This window comes from Mustelus asterias, unplaced genomic scaffold, assembly GCF_964213995.1.
Source record: "Mustelus asterias unplaced genomic scaffold, sMusAst1.hap1.1 HAP1_SCAFFOLD_210, whole genome shotgun sequence".
NCBI lineage: Eukaryota > Metazoa > Chordata > Chondrichthyes > Carcharhiniformes > Triakidae > Mustelus > Mustelus asterias.
The window spans coordinates 206,535-229,902 of record NW_027590197.1 but is presented as its reverse complement, the minus strand read 5'-3'; the positions used below and the strand labels follow the sequence as shown (position 1 = coordinate 229,902).

The window sequence follows — 23,368 nt, the reverse complement described above, 5'->3', positions numbered from 1 at the left end:
TCCTGTGAACCACCCATTGTAGAACGATATTGCAGAAGAAATCTGTTATTTTCTGGCTCAATTAACCCTTTTGGAATCCTGTTTATTAAAACTCCACCACACGTACTGCATGTGAGAGCCTTTGAAATGTTCTGATCTTTGCAATTGTCATCGTTGATTTTGATGGCTTCCCTGGCATGCAAAAGCTCTACACCACCCGCTCCCCCATGGACACAAATCTCCCAATTGCTAAAGAAATTGACAGAGTTTGGGAAGATTGCAGTGCCAAACTCGTCAGACTCTTTTGACAAATAGAACTTTTGTTGGGGAAGATTGCGCCCTTTATGTTTTCAAGAAAGTGACGCTCGTGTGCCTTTAAGAAATGTATTTTTTTAGAACATGTTCTCCGCAGTTTGTAAACAGCTTTATTTTATTGTGACATTGGCTGCTTGCTTAGATGTCCTTTTATTGCTGCTTAAATTTGGTGTCTCGTTGTAAGTGGTCCTTGAGTTTGATGTCATGGTGGAAGTGGTCTCTGGATTTGGTGCCTGGGTGTAAGTGGTTGGATTTACTACTATTTACTGTGTATCACAGTGGAAACATTCTGTCCATATCTACCTGTCCATCCCATTTGAAGACCTGTATCCGAAGAATCATAGAATCCCCTACAGTGTAGAAGGAGGCCATTCAGCCCAACGAGTCTGCACTGACTCTGCAAAAGAACATCTTACCCAGGCCCACCGCCAGCAACTGCACACGTTTACCCCGCTAATCCTCTAACCTGCACATCTTTTGACTGTGGGACGAAAACAGAGCACCTGGAGAAAACCCCTAAAGTCACAGGTGGAATGTGCAAACTCCACACAGACAGTGAGGCAGCAGTGCTAACCACTGTGCCACCCTGTAGAGATGAACCTTTCTTTAGTTTGAGATTGCCGTGTGTAAATCCTCCCCTTCTAACCCCGTCAAAGGAGTTTTCGAAATCCATCCAGGATAGAAATTCACAACATTCTCTCCTCCTGCTCCAGCTTTGTCACCAGGATAATTCCCCTTGTGTCCACTCAGTAGCTTCTCATTTGGGATTTGTAGTTTACACAACATGTTTCTGGAGAATCTCTATCCACCCACCAAATCCATTGCTCCCACCATCCCACCTTTTACCCATCGTGGATCCGAGAGAGAAACGTCTGTTCATTGTCATGGCTGACACTGCGGATGCTCCAAGCACAGGGCAGAACCAGGCCTGCCCATTGCTCTCCTGTGCTGTGGAAAGGGGATACTCTCAACCATGGGGAATGCTGGGTTAAAAACACCTCCACTGATGGTCCCAATTAAATGGTGACAGAACCCAGAGGAAGATGCAGGTTCAGAGCTCAGACAATGAGGAACTTTAGAAGCAGTATTTTTCTGGTGGGCTGTTGGAAGTAGTAGAGGTAATTCATTGGATGTTCTCAATCTTAAAGAAGCTCTATGAGCTGCTTACACTTGTTATTGGAAGTGAGGATGGAGGAAAGAGGGAATGGGCAGAGCATCTCAAAAACTCCTAACATATTGCCGATATCAAAAAGATTGACGCTCAGCTTAACATAAAGCTGATTTATTTAACTTTTAACCAGAAGATTAAAAACATACAACTGGCCTGGAGTTTATCATCAGCAGTAGAAACAGACCCCAAAGAATGCGATTCAGTACTGGTTGTGATTAAAAGTAAAATACAATTAATGTAGTTATTTCTGAAATCACTGGATCTCAGCGGATGGGACGAATGAGTGACTCTCTTCCCACATTCAGAGGGAGTGAACATTCTCTCCTCAGTGTCAATGCACTGGTGTACAGTGGGATGAGGTTACCTGAACTCAGACCAAAATGACAACACTTGAATTGTCTCTCGTCAGTGTGGACTCATTGATGGGACAGCAGTTCCCCAGAACTTTTGTTGCACTTTCCGCAGTTCAGTCTCATCAGTGTGGATCTGCTGGTGCGTTAGCAGGTGGGATGAATTAATGAATCTCTTTCCACACTCAGGGCAGGTGAATGGTCCCTTTCCAGTGTGAATCCACTGGTGTGTCAGCAGAGTGGACATCTGAGCAAATCCCTTCCCACACTCTTTACAGGTGAACGGCCTCTCCCCAGTGTGAATCCGCTGGTGTACAGTGAGGTCAGATGATTGTGTGAACCCAGTCCCACAGTGAGAGCACCTGAACGGCCTCTCCCCAGTGTGAAACATGCTGATGGTGCTTCAGTTCCCAGAGGTTTTGCAGCACTTCACACAGTCCATGCATTTAAAAGGTCTCTCTGCAGTGTGAACTGGTTGGTGTCTCAACAGATATGATGAATGAGTGAATCCCTTCCCTCATTCAGTGCAAGTGAACGGCCTCTCCCCAGTGTGAACGAGCTGGTGTCTCAGCAGGTTGGTTGAATTTGCGAAGCTCTTCCCACACTCGGTGCAGGTAAATGGCCTCTCCCCAGTGTGAACGCACTGATGAGTTTCCAGTATAACTGAGTAACTGAATCCCTTCCCACAGGCCTCACATTTCCACAGTTTCTTCATGCTGTGGGTGTCCTGTGTCTCTCCAGGTTCCACAATCAGATGAAGCCTCATCCACACACACAACACACGGACGGTTTCTCCCCACTGTGAATGGTACTTTCTCCTTCCACATTTACAACCCAATGATTTCAGATTTGGATAAATTGAGTGACTCCATCAGATTCTGATGTGATGTTTAGTTTGAGTTTTCCAACTGCAAATCCTTCCTTCCAAAGATGGTGATTAGCACTTCCTAAATTACCTCACCTGAAGGTTTGCTGAAACAGGTCTTTTATTTTCCATATTCATACTATGAATAACAATGCTGTCATTACTTTGCAAATTCAATTTTAGACATCTTCCATGTTGCAATTACATGACAATTTGCATTGGAAATGCCAGCTGGCCCAGTTCTGTTCATGGCTGTATACATAATTAGCACCACAATGTTGTAGTCAATTGGAACAACTTGTCCAGATATGTATTATCATGTTTTTATTGGCTGGATGATGCCATTGTTTTTATAAACTAAATAATGCAAACATAAAAAACAGATGGTGATCACCCATGCGCACCGCCGCGTATTGCCCCCAATAAAGATGGAGGTCGTTAACGCGTGGGCCGATCTCAGGGATCTTTGACCCGCTCGATGCAAATGGGGGAACTGGTGAATTTTAGGGGGAGTTTACAGATCCGCACAACCGGTTTCTGAAGCCTTTCCGTCTACTCGCCGGTTCAATCGTACCCACCGATCGGCGATTACGGATCCGAGGTCATAAGCATTCGCCGTCGCCATTACCCGTAATGCGCATGCTTCCGTCGGAGCCCCTCTTTCACGCTGATTGGTTGGAGGACCAGCTGCTCCCCCACGGTAGTCCAGGCCCGCCTCCCTCCTCCTATTGGTCCGGAGTTGCCGTCAATCACCCTCCCCGGGGCATTGTGAACTGGCACATGCGCAGTCCGGTCCGGCTGATGAGGCCGGACACTCGATCTGAATGTGGAGCATGCGCAATTCCTTTGTTCGCCTCGGGAGCGAGAGTCCTTTGTCCCGGAGAAGCGGAGTCAGCGTCAGGCGGTGGCTGCGAGGATTTGGAAACACTTTGTGGATCCGCAAACCCTTCAGAATCATTGTCAGCTCCCTGGTTTGCAGCTGCGGGGCTTCTCCCTCCCTCCCTCCCTCCCGGGAACAGGCCCAGGTTAACGGCCCCATCCTGGCTCAGCCACTGGAGGATGGTTCACATCAGAGGATGGGGGAGGGGGACAATAAATAAGAGGTTACACTTTGGCCTCAAATCAATGAGGACTCTGATCTCTGGGAAGGAAGGAAACCCTGGGAGGTGGGCGGGGAGGATTCACAAACACCCGCTGGAGGCCCCAACACCCCCAGTAAAAAGCTGCAGCTCCCTGCAGTGATCAGCAGAGAAAATAATTGATTTTATTTTCACTCTATTCAAAAGAGAACTGAACCCATCCAGAATAGAGGGTGGGAGAAAAGATTTGTGAAGATATTTCACACTGGGTTTGCCAGGCTGACCAACTCTCTCAGAGAAAACGAAAGGACATCCTTCATGAGTCTGTTAGAGCAGGTGAGCAGTATTGTGCGCGGTGCTGCTGGAACTGCGAGGGTGGACATGGGCTGGTTGGCAGCCAGAACAGCTGGAAGAGGGTGCTGCACACATCTATCTTATGGGTGAAACAGCACCCATATACCATGCAGCCTGGCACACTGGACTCAAACACGGGACAATCCATTGAAATATGAGCTGGTTGGTCAGTGTGGGAGTTGGCTGCAGGACAGGGAGGAGGGAAAGTGTTCAGGATGAGGATTTACTGCTGCACAGGAACAAGTGAGGAAACGATGTTCCACAGAAAGTAGAAATGTCTGTTCTGAATTTCGATCTTGTATTGATAGTGATGTTTCTAAACTCCTTTGACAGGATATTTGAAATATACACACATTAAATCATCCAACCTGGAGAAACACAAGGACATCTACACCATAGAGAACCCATGGGAATGTGGGGACTGTGGGAAGGAATTCAGTTCTCCATCCCAGCTGGAAGCACATCAGCGCAATCACACTGGGAAGAGTCTGTTCATCTGCACCGCGTGTGGGAAGAGTTTTAGTCGAATGTTCAACCTTCGCACTCACCAGCGACTTCACACTGGGGAGCGGCCATTCACCTGCTCTGTGTGTATGAAGGGATTCAGCAGTTCATCTCACCTGCTGAAACACAAGCGTGCTCACACTGGGGAAAGGCCTTTCACCTGCTCCGTGTGTGGGAAGGGATTCACTAACTCATCTGATCTCCTGACACACCAGCGAGTTCACACCGGGGAGAGGCCATTCACCTGCTCCGTGTGTGGGAAGGGATTCAAACAGTCACAAAACCTAATGAGACACCAGCGAGTTCACAAGATTCCCCAGTTATTGAACAGGTAATCACATCCTGCACTGACCCATGTGCATTCTGATAGCTATGGTGTGTTTCTGCTGCTGTTAATAACTGCTGTAACCAGCTTGAGTTAACAATTCAGGTATTTGTTCAAGTTCAGATAGACTAATGGATCAACCAGGGTCTAATTGAATAACAGAGCAGACTTGAAGGGCTGAACAACCTATTCCATTTCCTGAGTAGTCTGTCCACAGGACTGTCCTACTCTTTAACTCTGCCCCAGTGCTGGTTTCTGGTGAAGTGTCTTCCCCCCCAGTTCTCCCATCACTTTCCATTCATCAGCTGGTGTTTGAGCCCAAGTTTATTGGGAACAGGAGGAAATCATTTATCCCCCTCGAGCCTGTTCTCTTATTGACTGGGGTCACGGCTGATCTCATAGAATCATAGAAACCCTACAGTGCAGAAGGAGGCCATTCGGCCCATCGAGTCTGCACCGACCACAATCCCACCCAGGCCCTACCCCCACATATTTACCCGCTAATCCCTCTAACCTACACATCCCAGGACTCGAAGGGGCAATTTTTAACCTGGCCAATCAACCTAACCCGCACATCTTTGGACTGTGGGAGGAAACCGGAGCACCCGGAGGAAACCCACGCAGACACGAGGAGAATGTGCAAACTCCACACAGACAGTGACCCGAGCCGGGAATCGAACCCGGAACCCTGGAGCTGTGAAGCAGCAGTGCTAACCACTGTGCTACCGTGCCGCCCTGTGACCAAACTCCATTTACCCAGATATTGTTTTAATCCTGACTTCCCCAGTCTGTTACAATGTGATTTAAAAATAACTTTGATTTATATCAGACCTTTAATGTAGGAGAGTGTCCCAAGGTGAATCTCAGAAACATCAACTGACAGAATCAGACAGACAGAGGAACACTGAGGAACACGATAGGAAGGATGTGATTGCACGAGAAAGGGTACAGAGGAGAGTCACCAGCATGTTGCCTGGGCTGGAGTGTTGGGAAGGCGATTTATTATCTAAATGGGGAGCGACTTCGGGGTGCTCCAGTGCAGAAGGATCTGGGTGTCCTCGTTCACCCGTCACAGGAAGCCAGCATGCAGGTACAGCAGATTGTAAAGAAAGTGAATGGAATGTTGGCATTTATAGCTAAAGGATTAGAATATAAATGTAAGGAACTATACAAGGCATTGGTGAGGCCACACCTGGAGTATTGTGCATAGTTTTGGTCCCTTTATTTGAGGAAAGGTGTAGTGGCATTGGAGGCAGTTCAGAGGAGGTTCACTAGATTGATTCCAGAGATGAAGGGTTTGTCGTATGAAGAGAGATAGGCCTATACTCTCTGGAATTTAGAAGAATGAGGGGAGATCAAATCGAGGTACACAAGGTGATGAAAGTAGACGTGGAGTGGATGCTTCCTCTTGTGGGGCATTCGAGGACGAGAGGTCATAGTCTTAGGATAAGGGGCAGCAAACGTAAAACAGAGTTGAGGAGAAACTACTTCTCCCAAAGGGTTGTGAATCTGGAATTCGCTGCCCCGAAGTGTGGTGGATGCTGGGACAGTGAGTAAATTTAAGGAGGAGTTAGACAGATTTTTAACTGGTTATAGGGAGTAGGCAGGAAAATGGGAATGAGGAGCATATCAGCGGAGCAGACTCGATGGGCCAAATGCCCTCATTCTGCTCCAATATCTTATCAACTTAACACAGCCTGAAATGTATTCAATGACCAAGCCTCCTACTTACTGGCGAAGGGATTTCCAAAGACTAATGATCTTCATAGAGAATATGTTTCTCCTCATGGTGTAAACTGAGAGACCTCTTATTTTTTAACTGTTTCATAATTCGATATTACCCCATGAGGGGAAACATCCTCTCAGAATCTACCCGGTCAAGCTCCCCCAGGATCTAATATGCTTCACCAAGATCACCACTCATTCTTCTGAATTCCAATGGGTAAAGACCCAACCTGTTCCACCTTTCCTCAGAAGCCAAACCCCCTCATCACAGGAGTCAGCCTAGTGAACATTTTCTCATCTGCTTCCAATGAAAATGTGTCCCAGCTTAAGTAATCCTGAGCCGGAAAGCAGGCAGACACAATGTTGTGAATTTCTATCCTGGACTGAGAGTGATGGGTTTTGGAAACTTATTTTACATGGGTTAGAAGGGGAGGATTTACCCACAGCAAACTGCAATCAAGTGAATGTTTAACAAAAAACAGAAAGTGCTGGAAAATCTCAGCATGTCTGACAGCATCTTTGGAGAGAGAATAGAGCCAACGTTCCGAGTCTGAATGACTGTTTGGAGAAGGGTCATCCAGACTTGAAACAGTGACTGAAGTGAAAGACCTGACGGACCGAATGGCCGACTCCTAATTCCTGAGGTGAAACATGTCACCATGGCTGTGAACAATCATGTTCAGCCTTGGACAATTATCAGGGAGAGAGATGGAGTCGGTGGCTGGGGAGTGAAGTTTGTAGCAAAGACTGAAACCAGTGGCTTCAGTCTTCCCAATATATAAAATATCTGTTCATCCAGCACTGGATGGCAGACAAGTCAGGACAGTGTGTTTAACGCTTTTTAAAAAAGTTTATTTATTCATGTCACGAGTAGGTTTATATTAACACTGCGATGAAGTTACTGTGAAAATCCCCCAGTGTGTGAGACTTGAAGGTGAATTTAGAGGTGTTCATTCACACTTGTGATCCTGGTCCTTCCAGGTGGTGGAAGTTGAGGGTTTGGGAGATTCTGTCAAAGCTCCAGCTGAGTTATAGATGTGTAAAATCCCTCTCCTCCTGCCATCACCAGCACCTCCCCCACCCCCCCCACAACCTCACCTCTTGCATTACTCCCCATTCTCTCCCACTGTCTTGTACTCTCCTTAAGTAGAGGCCTGAGTCTGTACAGACCCCAAACTGGGTGGTAGGTTCCTTTCCCTGATGGACATTAGTGAATCAGTTGGGTTTTTATGATAATCCAGCACTGTTCATTAGTATCAGACAAATGACCAGATTCATTCAGCTCAATTTCACAAGCTGCCTTTGTGTTTTTGTGGGTTCTCTCTCACTCCTGTTTTTTTGTTTTAAATCAATTTCACAGGGTTTTTGAAGAGGAGGATTTACAGTCAGGAAACTGAAACCAAACATCACACCAGGAGCTGACAGAGGTGTACAATTTATCGTAACCTGAATATCATTGAATATTAAACATGGAAGGAAAAAGCACTGTTCACAGTGAGGAGAAACCATACACGTGTTGTGTGTGTGGACGAGGCTTCAGTTGATCATCTGGCCTGTCGAGACACAAGCACAGTCACACTGGGGAGAAGCTGTGGAAATGTGGGGATTGTGGGAAAGCGTTTAGTTATCCATCTGACCTGGAAACTCATCGACGCAGTCACACTGGGGAGAGACCATTCACCTGCCCTCAGTGTGGGAAGGGATTCACTCAGTCATCCAGTCTGCTAAAACACCAGCGAGATCACAATGGGGAGAGACCATTCACATGTTCTGAGTGTGGGAAGGGATTCACTCAGTTATCCAATCTGTTAGGACACCAACATGGTCACACTGGGGAAAGGCCATTCACCTGCTCTGTGTGTGGGAAGGGATTCACTCAGTCATCTCACCGACTGAAACATCAGCGAGTTCACACTGATGAGAGACCTTTTAAATGCCTGAACTGTGAGAAGTGCTTTAAAAGTTCTGTGGAGCTGACATCCCATCAACGGGTTCACGCTGACGAGAGACCATTTAAATGCCTGGATTGTGGGAAGTGCTTTAAAAGTTCTGGGGAACTGGTGACCCATCAACGTATTCACACTGACGAGAGACCGTTCAGATGCTCTCACTGTGGGACTGGATTCAGGAAATCATCTCAGCTCACTGTACACCAGAGAATTCACACTGGGGAGAGGCCGCTCACCTGCTCTGAGTGCGGGAAGGGATTCAATCACTCATCCAATCTGCTGAAACACCGGCGCATTCACACCGGGGAGAAACCGTTCTCCTGCTCTGTGTGTGGGAGGGGATTCACTCAGTCATCCCATCTGCTGAGACACCAGCGAGGCCACAAGTAACTATAGTGATTGGGTTTTAGAACATAGAACAGTACAGCACAGAACATGCCCTTCGGCCCACGATGTTGTGCCGACCTTCATCTGAAACCAAGATCAAGCTATCCCACTCCCTACCATCCTGGTGTGCTCCATGTGCCTATCCAATAACCACTTAAATGTTCCTAATGTGTCTGACTCCACTATCACTGCAGGCAGTCCATTCCACACCCCAACCACTCTCTGCGTGAAGAACCTACCTCTGATATCCTTCCTATATCTCCCACCATGAACCCTATAGTTATGCCCCCTCGTAATAGCTCCATCCACCCGAGGAAATAGTCTTTGAACGTTCACTCGATCTATCCCCTTCATCATTTTATAAACCTCTATTAAGTCTCCCCTCAATCTCCTCCGCTCCAGAGAGAACAGCCCCAGCTCCCTCAACCTTTCCTCATAAGACCGACACTCCAAACCAGGCAGCATCCTGGTAAATCTCCTCTGCACTCTTTCCAGCGCTTCCACATCCTTCTTATAGTGAGGTGACCAGAACTGCACGCAATATTCCAAATGCGGTCTCACCAAGGTCCTGTACAGTTGCAGCATAACCCCACGGCTCTTAAACTCCAACCCCCTGTTAATAAAAGCTAACACACTATATGCCTTCTTCACAGCTCTATCCACTTGAGTGGCAACCTTTAGAGATCTGTGGATATGGACCCCAAGATCTCTCTGTTCCTCCACAGTCTTCAGAACCCTACCTTTGACCCTGTAATCCACATTTAAATTAGTCCTACCAAAATGAATCACCTCACATTTATCAGGGTTAAACTCCATTTGCCATTTTTCAGCCCAGCTTTGCATCCTATCTATGTCTCTTTGCAGCCTACAACACCCCTCCACCTCATCCACTACTCCACCAATCTTGGTGTCATCAGCAAATTTACTGATCCACCCTTCAGCCCCCTCCTCTAAGTCATTAATAAAAATCACAAAGAGCAGAGGACCAAGCACCGATCCCTGCGGCACTCCGCTAGCAACCTGCCTCCAGTCCGAAAATGTTCCATCCACCACCACCCTCTGTCTTCGATCAGACAGCCAGTTACCTATCCAATCGGCCAACTTTCCCTCTATCCCACACCTCCTTACTTTCATCATAAGCCGACCATGGGGGACCTTATCAAACGCCTTACTAAAATCCATGTATATGACATCAACCGCCCTACCTTCATCAACACACCTAGTTACCTCCTCAAAAAATTCTATCAAATTTGTGAGGCACGATTTGCCCTTCACAAATCCGTGCTGACTATCCCGGATTAATCCGCATCTCTCCAAATGGTCGTAAATCCCATCCCTAAGGACCTTTTCCATCAATTTACCAACCACCGAAGTCAGACTAACCGGTCTATAATTACCAGGGTCATTTCTATTCCCTTTCTTAAACAGAGGAACAACATTTGCCGCTGTGAATCACCTGCAGGATTGAAGATTATTCACTGGAGTCTGGTCCTGCTGATATTAATGAACACCAGGCCGGTTATAGGTGTAAATATTCTGGATAAGAGTCAAATAAATCAGCTTTGTGTTAAACACAGTGTCTTGCGTCTTTTAAATACTGCTAACAGAAGTTAATTCCTTTTGAAGGGTTCTCCCTCTCCCCATCTCCTCCATCCTCACCTCCAACAAGTGTGAGGAGCTCCATCACAGTTTATTTTTTCCAGGGCTGTAGCTGAGAGACAGGCTCCGCAGCAGCTGTCCCCCTGAGGGAGTGTATTGGAAATACCAACAGCACCCTCGCTTTCCTCAGTGCCCGTCCCCTTCCCTCCCTCCCCGTCCCCTTACCTCCCTCCCTGGCAGCACTGAGCCTTTCCCAGTGCACGTTTCACACTGACTGCCCGTTAATCAGCCAGCCAGCATGAGATCACTTTCCGGGGCCGATTTCCAGGGCTGATTGCACCCGTTTCCAGGCACTCCCGTGTGAGTGTGCCCAATGGATGAAAAATTCAGGCCTTGCTGTCAGATTTAACAACAGGATGAGTTTCTGACCACATATCCATCCCATCACTGATACCAAATATTTCAATCTCCATAATGTCCACAGTCTCCACCCCACTCCATCTGTTACCTTTAGTCTTGATGATTCCAATACATTTCTGAGCAGCCTCTCACATTCACCCCACTCCCCACATAGAAACGTGAGATCATCCAAAACTCTGCCGCCCGTCTGCTTTCTCACACCAAATCCTATTCATCCAAATCCTATTCATCCAAATCCTATTCATCCAAATCCTATTCATCCATAAAGCCGACATCGGCTTTAAGTCAAGTCATGTTTCAATTTTAAAATTCACATCCTTATTTTCAAATTCCTCCATGACCTTATCCCTCCCTATCTCAGTAATCTCCAATTTCACAATTCTCTGAAATCATAGAATCCTTTCAGTGCAGAAGGAGGCCATTTGGCCCATCAGGTCTGCACTGATAACAATCCCACACAGGCCTTATCCTTGTAACCTCATATAATCCCCCTGACACACAGGGCAATCCCATCCAGACCTGTCCCATAACCCCAAGTATTTACCCTGCTCATCCCCCTAACCTACAACTAGGAGACACAGCCTCAAAATAAGGGAAGCAGATTTAGGACTGAGTTGAGGAGGAACTTCTTCACAGAAAGGGTTGTGAATCTGTGGAATTCCCTGCCCAGTGAAGCAGTTGAGGCTACCTCATTGAATGTTTTTAAGGCAAGGATAGATAGATTTTTGAACAGTAAAGTGCAGGTTTCCTCCGGGTGCTCCAGTTTCCTCCCACAGTCGAAAAGACGTGCTGGTTGGGTACATTGGCCATGCTAAATTCTCCCTCAGTTTACCCGAACAGGCGCCAGAGTGTGGCGACTGGGGAATTTTCAGAGTAACTTCATTGCAATGTTAATGTAAGTCTATGTGTGACACTAATAAACAAACTATAAACAAAGTTAACTTTTAAAAACTTCTACCAAATTGGTTTCTCGAATCCCCCTTTTTATACTTTCAAAATGTAGAAAGCCATCCTCAGCTAATTGTTGGGAATGAGCCAATTGGTCTATAACTTGTCAATAATGACATTGGTTTGGTTTTTAGCTAATTGCGCACATTGTCTTAATTTTAAGACAATTCTTTCTCTCAAACGATATCTCTTAGCTTGGGGTAGCCTGAGTGTCAACCAATAATTGGTTCACATCAGTCATTCAATGTTGAGACATCTTGAACAGGAGCCGATTCATTCCCTCCAGTCAAGGTTAACAAGTCCTTTCATCTTTCTTTATTCTGTCAGCATGGGAAGGGAACATCTGGTAATTCCCACAGCATTTTAACCATTCTTAATGTGTTTACAATTCTAAAAGTTATAAACTTGTGTTCAAATTTATATTTCCAGCCTTTATAACATATATATTAATGAATCATTTATTATTTAATTGTCTCACAATTAATGCTGTCTATTTAACTAATCTGGCTGCTTTCCAATTGTGGGAACTTCAGGCCACAAAAAAGGTAGTTAGAGTCATAGAGGTTTACAGCATGGAAACAGGCCCTTCAGCCCAACTTGTCTATGCCGCCCAGTTTTTACCAATAAGCTAGTCCTAATTGCCCTGTAATATTACTCATGATCTGTGCTTCCAAGCATTTTGAATGTGCATCTACAACAAGCAAAAACATGTGATTCATGAAAGGTCCCCCAAGGGCCACATGTAGTCTGGACCACGGCCTATCAGGCCACTCCCGAGGATGAAGTGGTAATGTACCCAGTGTGTTGGGGGGAATGAACTCAGAAGAATCATTCAACACTCAAACCTGATTCAATCGACAAACAGTTTATTGAGCTAGGCCAGCGGGGAGAAGCCACAGGGGCTGACCACGTGCAACTCCACCCAATAAAGAATATGATCAATTCTTATGCAGTTACTTAGTCCATCCCAGCTGGACACAATCCAATCAGAATGGTGATAGATTACATACATTAGAGGTGCAATTAAATTAGTATCTGGGCATCATGGGGCTTTGTCAGCATCTCATGAACAGATAGGTGCCCCCATCATGATGTTTTCCAGACCCCCTTATCTACCATCCTTGGGGTTTTCTTTGTACATAGACTGAGTTTGAAAAGGGGTGGATTAAAAGTTCTCAAATGGATGTCAGCAACCTTCCTTTGTTCCAACCTAACGATCACACGGTCTGGGAATCATTTCTATTTAATAATCTCTCCTTTTAAACTCTGTTCTTCAGTATCCAATTCCAGAATTTTCCTTTTCATTGTGTTAATTGTGTCAGGAATAAATCTTTGGACCTGACAGGAAGTTTAACCCAAGATCAATCCAACACAGGATTGGTCAGAGTCGTTTCATATGTACCAAATTTTAAATAACCATTACAAATTAAAACTCTCATTCTCACATGTGAGTTTTATCCGGATTAAAATTCCTGCATGTTTAGTAAAATATCCTGGAAAGATGTCTCTGTCCAGTAAATATGGCTCCAAGTTCATAACTTTTGAAAAAAAACATTTTATTAATTACACTTCCTTTTTTAAATGTTTGATTTAAATCACAGACAGAAAAACTCAAAGCCTGAAGCATTCAACCCACAAATATCATCCATACACAAACAGAGAAACTTAGCATGTGCTTTACAACAACAATAACCAAAATTAATTACTTAAGCGTTCTTGTGATTCTGTTTTTAAAACTTCCAAAAATGCCTTTAATCAAAGACTCAAGGTAAGGTTAATTCCCCAGAAAGATAAAACTTAACAAATGTAGCCCAAAACAATAATAAAACACATCTACAAACATCCACAGAAAACAAAATGAAACACACAGATTCTCACAGCTCGTAAATTTCAGTCAATGAATCCTCAGCATTCTCTCTCGCAGCGATAGCTTCTTAAAGTGATAGAGCACTACAAGCTCACAACTCCTTGATTAAAATAAGATCCAAGATCCTTCATTATAACTTAACCCTTTTTAAGCCATTTTATCAGCAACATCTAATCTTTGTTAATTTAAAATCCCAAACACGTTACCACCTGCAATCTCTTTGTTCTTTACCTGGGGTTGAGGTGACAACAATATAAAATTCTCAGTTATTCCAAATTCCTCCAGGCTACGCTTAAAATTTCCACATTTAACTGGCTCCAATAAATCCACAATTATAAACTAAAATAGACACGAGTTTCTGGGTGATTTAAAAACAAGTTAAAAACAAGATGCCATAGGAAAGATAGAACAGGAGAAAAGAAAGGAGGGGGAGTTGCACTTTTGATTCAGGAAAACATCACGGCAGTACTGAGAGGGGACATATCCGAGGGTTCGCCCACTGAGTCAAAAGGGGTGAACTGAGAAATAAGAAGGGGGAAATCACTTTGATAGGGTTGTACTATAGGCCCCCAAATAGTCGGTGGGAAATTGAGGAGCAAATATGTAAGGAGATTACAGATAGTTCCAAGAAAAATAGGGTGGTAATAGTCGGGGATTTTAACTTTCCCAACATTGACTGGGACAGACATAGTATTCGAGGCTTGGATGGGGAGAAATTTGTTGAGTGTATTCAGGAGGAATTTCTCATTCAGTATGTGGATGGCCTGACTAGAGAGGGGCAAAACTTCACCTCCTCTTGGGAAATAAGGAAGGGCAGGTGATAGAAGTGTGAGTGAGGGATCACTTTGGGACCAGTGACCATAATTCCATTAGTTTTAAGATACCAATGGAAAATGATTGGTCAGGTCCAAAAGTTAAAATTCTAAATTAGGGCAAGGCCAATGTTGATGGTATCAGGCAGGAACTTTCGACAGTTAACTGGGGGAGTCTGTGGGAAGGCAAAGGGACGTCTGGAAAGTGGGAGGCTTTCAAAAGTGTTTTAACCAGTGTTCAGGATAAGCACATTGCTCTTAGAGTGAAGGGCAAGGCTGGTAGAAGTCAGGAACCCTGGATGACTCGAGATATTGAGGCCCTCATCAAGAAGAAGGAGGCACATGACATGCATAGGCAGCTGGGATCCCTTGAAGAATATAGAGGGTGTAGGAGTAGAATTAAGAGAGAAATCAGGAGGGCAAAAAGGGGACACGAGATTGTTTTGGCAGATAAGGCAAAGAATAATCCAAAGAGGTTCTATAAATACATAAAGTGCCAAAGAGTAACTAGGTAGAGAGTAGGGCCTCTTAAGGATCAACAAGGTCATCTATGTGCGGATCCACAAGAGATGGGTGAGATCATAAATGAATATTTTTCATCATTATTTATTGCTGAGAAAAGCATGGATGTTAGGGAACTTGGGGAAATAAAGTGATGTCTTGAGAAGTGTACTTATAACAGAGAAGGAGATGCTGGAAGTCATAAAGCGCATCAAGGTAGATAAATCCCCGGGACCTGATGAAGTGTATCCCAGAACACTGTGGGAGGCGAGGGAGGAAATTGCGGGTCTCCTAGCAGAGATATTTGAATCATCGATAGTCACAGGTGAGGTGCCTAAAGATTGGAGGGTGGCAAATGTGGAGCCTTTGTTTAAAAAGGGCTGCAGGGAAAAGCCTGGGAACTAAAGGGCGGTGTGATTCACATCTGTAAGTTGTCAGAAGGTATTTGAGAGACAGGATCTACAAGCATTTGGAGACACAAGGACTGATTAGGGACGGTCAGCATGGCTTTGTGAGTGGAAAATCATGTCTCACAAATTTGATTGAGTTTTTTGAAGGGGTAACCAAGAAGGTAGATGAGGGCAGTACAGGTGATGCTGTCTACATGGACTTTAGAAAGGCCTTTGACAAGGTACCGCGTGGTAGATTGTTGCTTAAGGTTAAATCTAATGAAATCCAGGGTGAGTTAGCCAAATGGATACAAAACTGGCTTGATGACAGAAGACAGAGGGTGGTTGTAGAAGGATGTTTTTCAAACTGGAGCCTGTGACCAGCGGTGTGCCTCAAGGATCGGTGCTGGGTCCACTGTTATTTGTCATTTATATTAATGATTTGGGTGAGAATGTAGGAGGCATGGTTAGTAAGTTTTCAGATGACACCAAAGTTGGTGGCATCGTGGACAGTGGAGAAGGCTATCTAGGATTGTAGCGCGATCTTGATCAATTGGACCAGTGGGCTGACGAATGGCAGATGGAGTTTAATTTAGATAAATGCGAGGTAATACATTTTGGGCGATCGAACCAGGACAGGACTTACTCAGTTAATGGTAGGGTGTTGGGGAGAGTTACAGAACAGAAATCTAGGGGTACAGGTACATAGCTCCTTGAAAATGGAGTTGCAGGTGGACAGAGTGGTGAAGAAGGCATTCTGCATGTTGGTCAGAACATTGAATACAGGAGTTGGAATGTCTTGTTGAAGTTTTACAAGACATTGGTAAGGCCACACTTGGAATACTGTGTACAGTTCTGGTCACCCTATGATAGAAAGGATATTATTAAACTAGAAAGACTGCAGAAAAGATTTATTAGGATGCTACCGGGACTTGATGATTTGAGTTATAAAGAGAGGCTGGATAGACTGGGACTTTTTTCCCTGGAATGTAGGAGGCTTAGGGGTGAACTTATAGAGGTCTATAAAATAATGAGGGGCATAGATCAGCTAGATAGTCAATATCTTTTCCCAAAGGTAGGGGAGTCTAAAACTAGAGGGCATAGGTTTAAGGTGAGAGGGGAGAGATACAGAAGGGTCCAGTGGGGCACTTGTTTCACACAGAGGGTGGTGAGTGTCTGGAAAAAGGTGCCAGAGGTAGTAGTAGAGGCAGGTACAATTTTGTCTTTTAAAAAGCGTTTAGACAGTTACATGGGTAAGATGGGTGTCGAGGGATATGGGCCAAACGTGGACAATTGGGATGAGCACAGGGGTTAAAAAAGGGGCGGCATGGACAAGTTGGGCTGAAGGGCCCGTTTCCAAGCTGGAAACCTCTATGACTCCATGACTAAATCAACTGTCTGCTGAAAGGGTTAACTTTTCTACAGAACCGAAAGGGGTGGGGAGTGAGAGAAGAAACTTGGCACACAGTTACATCACTTTACATAATTTTTAAAAACTTCTCTAACAACAAAACAAAGTTGATTTTAAACTTTATCTATGAATTCTTTTGTTCTCTTCCTCAACCTAATTATTTTAATTTGATCAGTTTTTGTTAGGGATGGGTAACTTCTGTTCTTTATAAACTGGTTCACTCATTTTGTTAATTCTACATGGGCTCGGAGAATCAGAACCCAGACTTTATCATCCTGACCATTTTTCTCCTTCTGCCACCACTCCCTCTGTTTTGAAGGAGGGTCATGGGGATTCCAATCAGAACTAATCATTTCATCAGAAGAGTAAAATACTGCAGATACTGGAATCTGAAACAAAAACACAAAATGCTGGAAAATCTCAGCGGGTCTGACAGCACCTGTGAAGAATGGAGCCAAAGTTTCAATCCTGGATGACCCTTCATAACAGCTCTCATGAAGCATCATCCAGACTCAAAACGTTGGCTCTGTTCTCTAATCATTTTATCGATACATTTCTTGTTCTTAGTTTGAGGTTTAAGGTGAGAGGAGAGAGATACAAAAAGGTCCAGAGGGGCAGTTTTTCACTCAGGTCGTGGTGAGTGTCTGGAACGAGTTGCCAGAGGCAGTGGTAGAGGTGGGTACAATACTGTCTTTTCAAAAGCATTTAGACAGTTACACGGGTAAGATGGGTATAGAGGGATATGGGCAAAATACGGGCAATTGGGACTAGCTTAGTGGTAAAAACTGAGCGGAATGGACAAGTTGGGCTGAAGGGCCTGTTTCCATGTTGTAAACCTCTATAACTTCCTCACACCCTGTCACTCTGTGATCCGTGTGAAATCTAAAAACCAGGTATTCGCAACAAGACTCAAAGAGCATCAGCCCACTGGAGGCAAAGTCATGAGACCGGCCAGTCCAGCAGAAAAAAACCCTCTGACCCTCCCCATTGACCAACTGTGAGAATGAACAAAATGCAGTCCTGGATGTAATTGAGAGCAGAAACAATAACAGCAGAATCCAACCTCTGGAATCACTCGTGAACTCGCTGGTGTCTCAGCAGGTGGGATGAAACTCTGAATCCCTTCCCACACTGAGAGCAGGTGAATGGCCTCTCCCCAGTGTGAACTCGCTGGTGTGTCTGCAAGTTGGATGACTGAGTGAATCCCTTCCCACACTGAGAACAGTTGAATGGTCTCTCCCCAGTGTGAACTCGCTGGTGTCTCTGCAGGTGGGATGACTGAGTGAATCCCTTCCCACACTGAGAGCAGGTGAACGGCCTCTCCCCTGTGTGAACTCGCTGGTGTGTCCGCAGATCAGATGAGTTAGTGAATCCCTTCCCACACTGAGAGCAGATGAATGGTTTCTCCCCAGTGTGAACTCGCTGGTGTATTCGCAGGCTGGATAACAGAATGAATCCCTTCCCACACTGAGAGCAGGTGAACGGCCTCTCCCTTGTGTGACGTAGCTGGTGTCTCTGCAGGTCGGCTGACTGAGTGAATCTCTTCCCACACTGAGAGCAGGTGAATGGTTTCTCCCCAGTGTGAACTCGCTGGTGTATCCGCAGGCTGGATAACAGAATGAATCCTTTCCCACACTGAGAGCAGGTGAATGGCCTCTCCCCAGTGTGAACTCGTTCATGTGTCCGCAGGGTGGATAATTGAGTGAATCCCTTCCCACACTGAGAGCAGGTGAACGGCCTCTCCCCAGTGTGAACTCGCTGGTGTCTCTGCAGGTCGGATAACTGACTGAATCCCTTCTCACATTGAGAGCAGGAAAATGGCCTCTCTCCAGTGTGAACTCGCTGGTGTCTCTGCAGGAGGGATAATCGAGTGAATCCCTTCCCACATTGAGAGCAGGTGAATGGTCTCTCCCCAGTGTGGCTACGTCGATGAGCTTCCAGCTTAGATGGGGCTCTGTATCCCTTCCCACAGTCCCCACATTTCCATGGTTTATCCATGGTGCAGGTGTCCTTACCTCTCTCTTGACTGGACAATTAGTTGAAACTTCGCCCACACTCAGAACAAGATTACAGTCTCTCCCCGCTGTGAATGGTGTGATATTTATTCAGACTGTGTAACTGGTTAAAGCTCTTTAGTCAGTGCATTGGAACACTCTCATTCAAGTGTGGCAGTGTGTTGATGCTTTTTCACTCACACTGACATTTCAAATCTTTTCAAATCGACAGACTGGACAATCATTTCTCCTTCTGGATTCAAAGTCCGATGATATTGAGGTCCCAAGGAATATGACTCTGTCACGTCTAGACATGACGTTCGAGATTTCGGCCTGTGATTCCTCTTTCAATATCCTGTAAAACGAGTTTACAAAAGTCATCAGTGTCAGTACAGCATAGAAATTCAGAACAGACAATTTCTATGGAACATTCTTTCCTCTCTCATTCCCCAAAAGCTGTAAATCTCCATCCCACACACTCTCTCCCCATTCTCAGCAGGTCTGGCAGCATCTGGATGGAGAGAAAAGAACTGATGTTTCAGAGCTTTGACAAAGGGTCATCGAGACAAGAAACATCAGCTCTTGATGTAGGAAGAGAGATTCCTATTCGCTGATTCAGGCAGGCTCCATTGTGACGTCACAATGCGGAAGTTGTCCAATGAGCTTCAGATTGAAACTTCCTCTTCTGGACAACATCTGGGAGGAAATCAATGTTTCCCCCTTTCCATTTCTTTTCTCATTCTGGGGAAATTGGGGACTTGCAGCAACTGAAGGGAATGAAGTGAATTCGGTCTGTATATTCCACACATTTTTACTCCAGTAATGTAGACATTTATTTGTCTGGCAGCCTGCATGGAAATTTTCAGCTCTCTGCATCCAGGGCAAGAAGCAGTGAGCATGGATCTGTCAATCACACATGAGGACGGCCTCAACCGGGATCTTGGGTTCATGTCACACTATCTGTAACTCACACTATCTGTAACCCCCACAAATTGCCTGGGCTTGCAAAATCTCACTAACTGTCCTGGCTGGAGACAATACACATCTCTTTAACCTGTGCTTCACCCTCTCTCCACTCACATTGTCTGTACCTTTAAGACTTGATTACCTGTAAAGACTCACATTCCAACCATTATTTTGTAAATTGAGTTTGTGTCTCTGTGCCCTGTTTGTGAATAGAACTCCCACTCACCTGATGAAGAGCAGCGCTCCAAAATCCTGTGGCTTATGCCAGCAAATTAACCTGTTGGATTTTAACCTGGTGTTGTGAGATTACTTACTGTCTGAGGCTGAACCAGGCTGTTCACAACCAGGGTGAAATAGTTCATCCCAATATGAGCTTCCAACCACGTCCACATCATCATCAAGACCACCTTCATTCAAAGTAATTAATTAATTAACAGTAATGAATCATAAAATACATTGTAGGAGGAGGCCATTCAGCCCATCGAGCCTGCACCGACAACAATCCCATCCAGGCCCTATCCACATATTTACCTGTTAATCCCCCTGATGATGTGGAGATGCCGGCGTTGGACTGGGGTAAACACAGTAAGAAGTTTAACAACACCAGGTTAAAGTCCAACAGGTTTATTTGGTAGCAAAAGCCACACAAGCTTTCGAGGCTCTGAGCCCCTTCTTCAGGTGAGTGGGAATTCTGTTCACAAACAGAACTTATAAGACACAGACTCAATTTACATGAATAATGGTTGGAATGCGAATACTTACAACCAATCCAGTCTTTAAGAAACAAAACAATGGGAGTGGAGAGAGCATCAAGACAGGCTAAAAAGATGTGTATTGTCTCCAGACAAGACAGCCAGTGAAACTCTGCAGGTCCACGCAACTGTGGGAGTTACAAATAGTGTGACATAAATTCTGATTCTAGGATCGCATGATAAAGACTCAGGAGGAAAAAAGCAGAAATATTTATGTGAAATAGTGTGACATAAACCCAATATCCCGGTTGAGGCCGTCCTTGTGTGTGCGGAACCTGGCTATCAGTTTCTGCTCCGCGACTCTGCGCTGTCGTGTGTCGCGAAGGCCGCCTTGGAGAACGCTTACCCGAATATCAGAGGCCGAATGCCCGTGACCGCTGAAGTGCTCCCCAACAGGAAGAGAACAGTCTTGCCTGGTGATTGTCGAGCGGTGTTCATTCATCCGTTGTCGCAGCGTCTGCATGGTCTCCCCAATGTACCATGCCTCGGGACATCCTTTCTTGCAGCGTATCAGGTAGACAACGTTGGCCGAGTTGCAAGAGTATGTACCGTGTACCTGGTGGATGGTGTTCTCACGTGAGATGATGGCATCTGTGTCGATGATCCGGCACGTCTTGCAGAGGTTGCTGTGGCAGGGTTGTGTGGTGTCTTGGTCACTGTTCTCCTGAAGGCTGGGTAGTTTGCTGCGGACAATGGTCTGTTTGAGGTTGTGCGGTTGTTTGAAGGCAAGAAGTGGGGGTGTGGGGATGGCCTTGGCGAGATGTTCGTCTTCATCAATGACATGTTGAAGGCTCCGGAGGAGATGCCGTAGCTTCTCCGCTCCGGGGAAGTACTGGACAACGAAGGGTACTCTGTCCACTGTGTCCCGTGTTTGTCTTCTGAGGAGGTCGGTGCGGTTTTTCGCTGTGGCGCGTTGGAACTGTTGATCAATGAGTCTAGCGCCATATCCTGTTCTTATGAGGGCATCTTTCAGCGTCTGGAGGTGTCTGTTGCGATCATCCTCATCCGAGCAGATCCTGTGTATACGGAGGGCTTGTCCGTAGGGGATGGCTTCTTTAACGTGTTTAGGGTGGAAGCTGGAGAAGTGGAGCATCGTGAGGTTATCCGTGGGCTTGCGGTACAGTGAGGTGCTGAGGTGACCGTCCTTAATGGAGATGCGCGTGTCCAAGAATGCAACCGATTCCGGAGAGTAGTCTATGGTTCACCATAGACTACTCTCCGGAATCGGTTGCATTCTTGGACACGCGCATCTCCATTAAGGACGGTCACCTCAGCACCTCACTGTACCGCAAGCCCACGGATAACCTCACGATGCTCCACTTCTCCAGCTTCCACCCTAAACACGTTAAAGAAGCCATCCCCTACGGACAAGCCCTCCGTATACACAGGATCTGCTCGGATGAGGAGGATCGCAACAGACACCTCCAGACGCTGAAAGATGCCCTCATAAGAACAGGATATGGCGCTAGACTCATTGATCAACAGTTCCAACGCGCCACAGCGAAAAACCGCACCGACCTCCTCAGAAGACAAACACGGGACACAGTGGACAGAGTACCCTTCGTTGTCCAGTACTTCCCCGGAGCGGAGAAGCTACGGCATCTCCTCCGGAGCCTTCAACATGTCATTGATGAAGACGAACATCTCGCCAAGGCCATCCCCACACCCCCACTTCTTGCCTTCAAACAACCGCACAACCTCAAACAGACCATTGTCCGCAGCAAACTACCCAGCCTTCAGGAGAACAGTGACCAAGACACCACACAACCCTGCCACAGCAACCTCTGCAAGACGTGCCGGATCATCGACACAGATGCCATCATCTCACGTGAGAACACCATCCACCAGGTACACGGTACATACTCTTGCAACTCGGCCAACGTTGTCTACCTGATACGCTGCAAGAAAGGATGTCCCGAGGCATGGTACATTGGGGAGACCATGCAGACGCTGCGACAACGGATGAATGAACACCGCTCGACAATCACCAGGCAAGACTGTTCTCTTCCTGTTGGGGAGCACTTCAGCGGTCACGGGCATTCGGCCTCTGATATTCGGGTAAGCGTTCTCCAAGGCGGCCTTCGCGACACACGACAGCGCAGAGTCGCGGAGCAGAAACTGATAGCCAGGTTCCGCACACACAAGGACGGCCTCAACCGGGATATTGGGTTTATGTCACACTATTTCACATAAATATTTCTGCTTTTTTCCTCCTGAGTCTTTATCATGCGATCCTAGAATCAGAATTTATGTCACACTATTTGTAACTCCCACAGTTGCGTGGACCTGCAGAGTTTCACTGGCTGTCTTGTCTGGAGACAATACACATCTTTTTAGCCTGTCTTGATGCTCTCTCCACTCCCATTGTTTTGTTTCTTAAAGACTGGATTGGTTGTAAGTATTCGCATTCCAACCATTATTCATGTAAATTGAGTCTGTGTCTTATAAGTTCTGTTTGTGAACAGAATTCCCACTCACCTGAAGAAGGGGCTCAGAGCCTCGAAAGCTTGTGTGGCTTTTGCTACCAAATAAACCTGTTGGACTTTAACCTGGTGTTGTTAAACTTCTTACTGTGAATCCCCCTGATGCCAAGGGTTAATTTATCATGGCCAATCTGTCTAACCTGCACATCTTTAGACTGTGGAAGGAAACCGGAACACCTGGAGGAAACCCACACAGACACAGGGAGAATGTAGAAACTCTGCA

At 45.8% G+C, this 23,368-nt stretch overlaps 2 protein-coding genes and 1 pseudogene across 3 annotated transcripts in view; 2 read left to right on the top strand and 1 right to left on the bottom strand.

The window, feature by feature from the left end:
- Positions 1-23,368, top strand: part of LOC144485689 (uncharacterized) — a 259,005-nt gene that overhangs the window by 82,987 nt on the left and 152,650 nt on the right. The window lies entirely within an intron of this gene.
- On the bottom strand, positions 1,871-18,948 carry LOC144485657 (uncharacterized). The gene is made up of 2 exons (XM_078203755.1): positions 18,026-18,948; positions 1,871-2,207 (listed from the first exon to the last, which is right to left on the bottom strand). The coding sequence occupies exons 1-2, from the start codon at positions 18,946-18,948 to the stop codon at positions 1,871-1,873; spliced, it is 1,260 nt and encodes a 419-aa protein (XP_078059881.1).
- LOC144485694 (uncharacterized) lies at positions 8,137-9,276 on the top strand (annotated as a pseudogene).

Coding starts and splice junctions, on each gene's coding strand:
- LOC144485657 (XM_078203755.1), bottom strand. CDS start 18,948: ATGGATAAACCATGGAAATGTGGGGACTGTGGGAAGGGATACAGAGCC. Junction 2,208..18,025: donor AGACACCAGCGAGTTCACGA/GTGATTCCAGAG, acceptor AAGCACCATCAG/CATGTTTCACACTGGGGAGA.